The sequence below is a fragment of the Suncus etruscus genome, chromosome 5, assembly GCF_024139225.1.
Source record: "Suncus etruscus isolate mSunEtr1 chromosome 5, mSunEtr1.pri.cur, whole genome shotgun sequence".
NCBI classification, from domain to species: Eukaryota; Metazoa; Chordata; class Mammalia; order Eulipotyphla; family Soricidae; genus Suncus; species Suncus etruscus.
Genome location: NC_064852.1, coordinates 18,837,685 through 18,845,228, shown reverse-complemented (window position 1 = coordinate 18,845,228; position 7,544 = coordinate 18,837,685). Strand labels below are relative to the sequence as shown.

Sequence of the window (7,544 nt, the reverse complement as noted above, 5' to 3'; positions counted from 1 at the left end):
AATATGAATGGTCTCTAGACACCAGGTAGGAAACAAGGACTTGGGGCACAGCGGGGAGGGCGCTTGCCGACCCCAGGTTCAATCCTGAATGCTGAGAGGTCTTGGAGCCTGCCAGGAGCGATCTCTGAAATGCAGTCAGGAGTAACCCGAGCACCTACAGGGTTGGCCCCAAAACAAAAAAAAATAAGAGGTAAAAAAAGAGAGATAAAAGCTGTGCTGAGTTTTGGGGGAGGCATGAGGGAGGTCTGGGGTAACTTCTTTTGTGCCCTTTTCTTTTTCTTGTTTTGTTGTGTTTGGGGACCACCTGTGGCAGCCCCGAGGCAACATGCCCAAGAACTCTCAGGCAGCATGCTCCAGAGTCCTCCCCAGGCAGACAGTCTCAGGGTAGAGCTGCACCCCCCAGCCCATGCTGGAGGGTAGGTGTGGGGAGGCCTTCCCCAAGCATCCAGGCCACGGATGGGCTGCAGCTTATGGGCTCATAGGGCGCCCCATCTTTGCTCTCACCAAACCACACTCTTCTCTTTTGATGTGAATGAACCAATCTGGCCTAGAGCCAGAGGTGCTCAGGGATCACACAAGGTTCTGAGCACTGACCCCAGGGATCCTACAAGGTTTTGAGCCCAGCCTGAGGCCTAGCTTGAAAATGGACCGACACTCGCCTCACTGGCCCTGATAAAGTCAAGCAGACGGCGCACCTGGGCCACCCATGGGCAGTGGTGGGCCTAGCGCTGGGGTGGGGGTGGCTCTCTCTCTCGAGTGCCCTTCCCTTTGCTCAGTCCACAGGGCTTGGGGCTCATTCCCCGGTACCCTCTCCCTCAGCAGCAGCTGCTCCCACCCTTGCAAAGATGGGGGGATCCCATGGAGTATCTCCAAGCGCCCTCGAGGGCTGGAAGCCTGGGGAAGGCCCCATGGGACTCCACCAGCGCGCAGTATGGATCAGGACCCCCCACCCCAAACCTACCCTCCGAGTCGGAACCTGGAGTCAGAGGAAGGGAGAGCCAGCCGGGGTGAGTGAGGCCCAACTTGAGAACGGGGACCCAAAGAGATGAGCCTGGGGCGGGGGGGGGGGGGGGCGTGCCCCATCCTGATCACGTGGCCAGGGGTCTCACGTGCCAACTGGATTGACCCTTGACCTCGCCCCGACCCCCCACAACCTGGTGGGGAAGGGAGAAGAGGAGAGCAGGAGGCAGGGAAGGGATTTGAGGCTCCCTCCAGATTCTGCCCAGCACCAGAGGGTCAGAAGCAGGAAACTTAGTGGCACCGGCCTCTGCTGAGACTTTTGCAACCGGGTTTGACCCCCAAGTGGCATCTATTTCTTTTTTCTTTTCTTTTCTTTTTTTTTTTTTTGGTTTTTGGGTCACACCTGGCAGCGCTCAGGGCTTACTCCTGGCTCCACGCTCAGAAATCGCTCCAGGTGAAATTAAAGGGGAAATTAGCACCTTGGCTTTCAGCCTTAAAAGGCCTTCTAAGAAAAAAGTTGAGTCACAGGATGAACAGAGATTAAAAGAAGCAAGAGACACATCTGGCCTCACCTTCCATTACTACTCAAATGACTGGCTTTAGCTGGCCCTGAAAGTCACAGTGAGAGAAAAAGGACTAATAAAAGGTTAACAGGGAAAGGAAAGAAGGAAGGAAGGAAGGAAGGAAGGAAGGAAGGAAGGAAGGAAGGAAGGAAGGAAGGAAGGAAGGAAGGAAGGAAGGAAGGAAGGAAGGAAGGAAGGAGGGAGGGAGGGAGGGAGGGAGGGAGGGGGGAGGGAGGGAGGGAGGGAGGAAGGAAGGAAGGAAGGAAGGAAGGAAGGAAAAAGAAAGAAAGAAAGAAAAAGAGAGAAAGAAAAAGAGAAAGAAAGAGAGAAAGAGGAAGGAAGGAAGGAAAGAAAAGGAAGAAAGGAATAAAGAAAGAAGAAAGGAAAAGGAAGAAAGGAAGAAAGAGGAAAAGGAAGAAAGAAAGAGGAAAAATGAAGAAAGGAAGAAAGAAAGAGAAAAAGGAAGAAAGAAAGAGAAAAAGGAAGAGAAGGAGGGAGGGAAGGAAGGAGGGAGAGAAGGAAGGAAGGAAGTAAGGAAGGAAGGAAGGAAGGAAGGAAGGAAGGAAGGAAGGAAGAAAGAAAGAAAGAAAGAAGAAAGAGAAAGAAAGAGAGAAAGAGGAAGAGAGGAAGAAAGGAAAAGGAAGAAAGGAAAATGAAGAAAAAAGGAAGGAAAGGAGAGTTAGTTAGTTAGTTAGTTAGTTAGTTAGTTAGTTAGTTAGTTAGTTAGTTAGTTAGTTCCTGGCAGGCTGGGGACCATATGAAATGCCGGGATTCGAATCCCCATCCTTCTGCATGCAAGGCCAACGCCCTGCCTCCATGCCATCTCTCCAGCCCATTTGTTTATTTGTTTGTTTGTTTTGGTCCCAAGTGGCACCAGTCCGGTCCAGTCCACGTGGAGTACCAACAGCTCCGCGCCTACCTAGGGTTGTGCGTCTGAGAGCAGCGGCCCGGCCCCGGCGGACTACAACTCCCGCCGTGCCTCGCGCGCCGCTCGCGAGCCGCCGGGCCCAGGAGGACTACAATTCCCACCGTGCCTCGCGCGCCGCCCGCCCGCGGACTACAACTCCCGCCGTGCCCTGCGCTCCCCTACAGCTGAGCCCGGGGGGCGGCTTCGACTTGCTTCCGCGGTGGGCGCGGGGCCGGTGGGGCGCGGCGGCAGGGGGCCCCGGGGTTGGACCCCCATGAAGGCGCGCGGGCCGGGCCATGGCTTCGGGCAGCGGCGACGGCGAGCCCGCGGCGCCTGAGGGGGACCGGCCCCACCAGCGGCCCTTCCTCATCGGGGTGAGCGGCGGCACCGCTAGCGGGAAGGTAAGAGAGGCCGGAGCGGGCCTGGCGCCGGGGCTGCGCACCCCGGGTCTTGGGGGGACTCGGGTCCCGGTCCCGCCGCCGCCGCCGTGGCCCCTTTCGGCGTGACCCGGCCGGAGCTGCACTCCCGCCGGCTGCAGCCCACCTGTGGGAGCTGCTCCCAGGTGGGATCCTATCTGGGGAAGCAGGTGGGGACCCAGGAAGGGGAGAAGGTGGGGGCCCAGGTGGGGGGAGCAGGTGGGGGCTCAGCTGGGGGGAGCAGGTGGGACCCAGGTGGGGGGAGCAGGTGGGGGCTCAGCTGGGGGAGCAGGTGCGGGTGGGCCTTGCACCCGAGCCCACTCTCTCTCTCTCTCTGCTCCCCCAGTCCACCGTGTGCGAGAAGATCATGGAGCTGCTGGGACAGAACGAGGTGGACCACCGGCAGCGCAAGCTGGTGATCCTGAGCCAGGACCGCTTCTACAAGGCGCTGACGGCCGAGCAGAAGGCCAAAGCTCTGAAGGGCCAGTACAATTTCGACCACCCAGGTAGAAAGGCACACAAAGGCGGGCTCCATGGAGTCATTGAGAAGGTTTGGGGGGTGTTGTTTTGGCTCGGGCCACACCCAACTGTGCTCATAGGGGCACCCCTATGCTGCAAGGCTGTCTTTTTTTTTTTTTTTCCTTCTTTCTTTTTTGGCTTTTGGGTCACACCTGGCGGTGCTCAGGGATTACTTTCTGGCTCTGTACTCAGAAATCGCTCCTGGCAGACACGGAGGACCATATGTGGTACCGAGAACCGAACACTCATCCATCCTGGGTCAACTGCTTGCAAGGCAAACGCCCTACCACCGTGCTATCTCTCTGGCCCCATCCTCCCTGCTGTCTTATCTTCCCAGAGCCGCTTTGAAGACTTCCTTGAAGAGCACCCCTAGCAAGCTGGCTGTGGGGCTTAACGGAGGCTTTCCCAAACTTTCTGGGCTCGGGCAGTCCCTATTGGGTGTCAAGAGGGGACTCGGGCTAGATGGGCCATCACAGGCTCTGGAAAACTCCAAACCCTTGCATGGCACTGCTACCTGGTGGGGGCAAGAGTATGAGGGGTTGGGAGAGTAGGCAGAATCGGTGTGATCCTCCTGCCTTAATACGTATACCCACCAAGGGACAACTCTGGTTCTTGGATGGATGTATGGATGTTGGGGCAGAGGAGGCCTGAGGGTTGGTTCCCTGTGTCAGTGCTGGATGGGCAGATGTGCCCTGTCACTCCCAAATCGGTGTTCTAGGGGCCAGAACAATAGCACAGTAGTAGGGCATTTGCCTTGCACGTGGCCAACCCCAGACAGACTTCAGTTCAATTCCTGGCATCCCATATGATCCCCTGAGCCTGCCATAAGCAACTTCTTTTTTTTTTTTTTTTTTTTTTGGTTTTTGGGCCACACCCAGCATTGCTCAGGGGTTACTCCTGGCTGGCTGCTCAGAAATAGCTCCTGGCAGGCACGGGGGACCATATGGGACACCGGGATTCGAACCAACCACCTTTGGTCCTGGATTGGCTGCTTGCAAGGCAAACGCCGCTGTGCTATCTTTCCGGGCCCCATGAGCGACTTCTAAGCACAGTGCCAGGAGTAACCCCTAAGCACCACTGGGTATGACCCCCCCCCCCAAAAAAAAAGACAAAAACCAAAAACGGTGCCCATAAGGGTCAGGCCAGGCCAGCCTCCAGTTGTGTAGCTTCACCATCCACGTCACTGTTCATCCCCCTATAGATGCTTTTATTTGTTTTGTTTTTGGGCCACACCTGGCAGCGCTCATGGGTTACTTCTGGCTCTGTGATCATAAATCGCTCTGGCAGGCATGGGGGACCATATGGGATGCCGGGATTCGAACCAAAGTCGGTCCTGGATCAGCCCCTTGCAAGGCAAATGCCCTACCACTATGTTATCTCTCTGGCCCCTCTACAGATGCTTTTGACAATGATCTGATGCACCAGACACTGAAAAACATTGTGGAGGGCAAAACCGTTGAGGTCCCGACATATGATTTTGTGACCCACTCAAGGTAAGCAATTAGGGGAGGCCCCGCAAACCTTCTGGAGATAGGCAGGGTTGGGAGCTTGGGGCCATCTCTCTCCCCAGTGGCCATGCCCACCCTGGCCTGCCTCTTGGCCTGGCACAGGTTGCCAGAGACCACCATTGTGTACCCCGCGGATGTGGTGCTGTTCGAGGGCATACTAGTGTTCTATAGCCACGAGATCCGGGACATGTTCCACCTGCGCCTCTTCGTGGACACTGACTCTGACGTCAGGCTGTCAAGGAGAGGTGAGGTGGGACGGACAGGGGCAGAGATGCAGAGGGATGGGAGCTGGACACCAGGCCCTGACAGCATCTCCTGTGTGCTGGGCAGTTCTCCGGGACGTGCAGCGTGGCCGAGACCTAGAACAGATTCTCAGCCAGTACACCACCTTCGTCAAGCCAGCCTTCGAGGAATTCTGCCTCCCGGTATGCCAACACTTGCCCACAGGCTGCCCTGCCTGTTTCTTGGCTCCCGCTTTCTTCCTGCACTACCAAAGCTTAGCAGGGTCCCATGGTCCCAGCACTTGCTTTCCTCTCAGTGCCTGACTTGGTACATGCAGGAGTGTGGTTTTATTTTTTGCCTGTTTTGGTTTTTGCAGGGGGCCACCCTGGTGGTGCTCAGGAGCCATTTGGATGCTGGGGATCGAGTCCGGATCAGCCATGTGCAAATGCCCAACCAGTTGTGTTATCAATCCGGTCCCAGCACACTGTGTTTGGCCAGTGCCCCTGCAAGGGCCGCCTCTGAGGGCAGTTTTTGTGGGATGAGGTCCTTTCTGCCACTGTTGGCAGAGGGAGGAATCACTCCCCAGGAGCTGCCTGTCTGCATTTCTAATGAGGCAGAACTTGACCTTCTTTTCATTTTTTTTTTTTTGTTTTGTTTCTTGGGCCACACCCTGTAACGCTCAGGGGTTACTCCTGGCTTGGGGGACCATATGGGATGCTGATGGATCGAAACGAAGTCCGTCCTAGGCTAGCACGCACAAGGCAAATGCCTATGGCTTGCACCACCTCTCTGGCTCCAACCTGCATTTCTTTTGTTTGGCTTTGGTTTTGGGGTCACCCCTAGTGGCAGCTCAGGGGTTACTCCTGGGGCTCTGTACTCAAATTATTCTTGGTGGGCTAGGTTAACAGTTTGAGATGCTGGAGATCAAACCTGGTTGGCCGTGTGCAAGACAAGGGCCCTCCCTGCTGTCCTATTGCTCCAGCATTTCCTGCATTGGGAAATTTAAACACTACAGATCTACAGCATAAGGAGCCAGAACTAATTGCTGCTTTAGCAAAACATGAGTGTCTGTTGCTACTCTTCAAGAAAATCATCTTGGGGCCACAGAGATGGCACAGCGAGTAGTGTGTTTGCCTTGCACCCAGCCAACCTTGCATGTGGTTTGAGCCCCGGCATCCCATATGGTCCTCCGAACCTGCCAGGAGTAATTTCTCTTCTGATGTAGAGCCAAGAGTAAGCTCTGAGCATTGCTGGGTGTGGTCCAAAACAAAATGAACATACGCACACACCCAAAAAAAGAGCACTGGTTTTTCCCCAAACATCCAATTGCTCTGAAGTTCCTGGAAGGTGGAACAGTAAAAGGTGGTTACACAGAGTTAAGTTGGCCCTAGATACAGAGCTGGGACAGAGCTGGGCTGCAGCTTGCTGGAGGGGTTCCTGTTCCTGGAGGAAAGGCGGGCAGGCACAGCTGCCCAAGGAAAGAATGAGAGCAGAGTAGTGGGCCCCTGGGCAGTAATTCAGGGTCACTGCCCCGCCCATCAGTAACCAAGCACGCCTGTAATCTGAGCGCCTGGTCCCAGCCAAAACACTGACAGCCTCCTCTTTGCCTGCAGACCAAAAAATATGCGGATGTGATCATCCCTCGAGGGGTTGACAACATGGGTAAGAACAGGCGGGAGGGGCCTTGTTTGCCTTAAAGCCACGGGGAGCCTGCAAGCCCCACTCCCACAGATTTGGAAAAGGTTAGACCAGAGCCCACTGCCCCTGTGGACAGTCTACCTGTGGAGTCCTGTGAGGCCCTGCCCATGCCATGCCCTGTTTCTCAGCCACGCCCATGATCATCACACCCATAGCCCTGTCCCACTGTGATGTTCCCTCTGCTCTCAGTTGTCCCCCCAACAGCCTGAAGCCCCCCTCAGTTCCCCTGCACTGGCTGCGGGGCAGGTAGGGCATGGTCAGCTCACTGTCCCTGCCGTGTCCTGCACAGTGGCCATCAACCTGATTGTACAGCACATCCAGGACATCCTCAGCGGCGACCTCTGCAAGTGGCACCGGGGAGGGCCCAACGGGCGCAGCTGCAAGCGGACATTTCCTGAGCCAGGAGAGCACCCTGGGGTGCTGGCCTCTGGCAAACGTTCCCACCTCGAATCCAGCAGCCGGCCTCACTGAGCAAAGGGCCTAGGCTTGTGGGACCAAGGACAGGCTGGCCCCCGACAAGAAACCCTTCTGGCATCATCTGCTTCTTGGGCGTGGCCTGACTTTGAGTGAGCCCAGGGGAGCCGGTTCTGCTGTTGACCTGGTGCATGTGCTTTCACCATGCCAGCTCAGGTGTCCTGCAGTCACCTCACACTACCACATTCTTTTTTTTTTTTTTTTTTTTTGGTTTTTGGGCCACACCCTGTGACGCTCAGGGGTTACTCCTGGCTATGCGCTCTTGTCCTGGCTTCTT

The 7,544-nt window shown here is 55.9% G+C and overlaps 1 protein-coding gene across 1 annotated transcript; it reads left to right on the top strand.

Moving 5' to 3' along the window:
- Positions 1-2,669: 2,669 nt before the first annotated feature.
- UCK1 (uridine-cytidine kinase 1) lies at positions 2,670-7,456 on the top strand. The gene is made up of 7 exons (XM_049774084.1): positions 2,670-2,831; positions 3,193-3,352; positions 4,762-4,858; positions 4,976-5,118; positions 5,204-5,298; positions 6,709-6,757; positions 7,083-7,456. The coding sequence occupies exons 1-7, from the start codon at positions 2,727-2,729 to the stop codon at positions 7,262-7,264; spliced, it is 831 nt and encodes a 276-aa protein (XP_049630041.1). The 5' UTR covers positions 2,670-2,726; the 3' UTR covers positions 7,265-7,456.
- The last annotated feature ends 88 nt before the right edge of the window (positions 7,457-7,544 follow it).

Excerpts from the sequence above, each read along its gene's own strand:
- UCK1 (XM_049774084.1), top strand. The coding sequence starts at position 2,727 with ATGGCTTCGGGCAGCGGCGACGGCGAGCCCGCGGCGCCTGAGGGGGAC. Across the intron at positions 2,832-3,192 it reads GCGGCACCGCTAGCGGGAAG|TCCACCGTGTGCGAGAAGAT; the intron begins GTAAGAGAGGCC and ends CTGCTCCCCCAG. Across the intron at positions 3,353-4,761 it reads GTACAATTTCGACCACCCAG|ATGCTTTTGACAATGATCTG; the intron begins GTAGAAAGGCAC and ends GCCCCTCTACAG.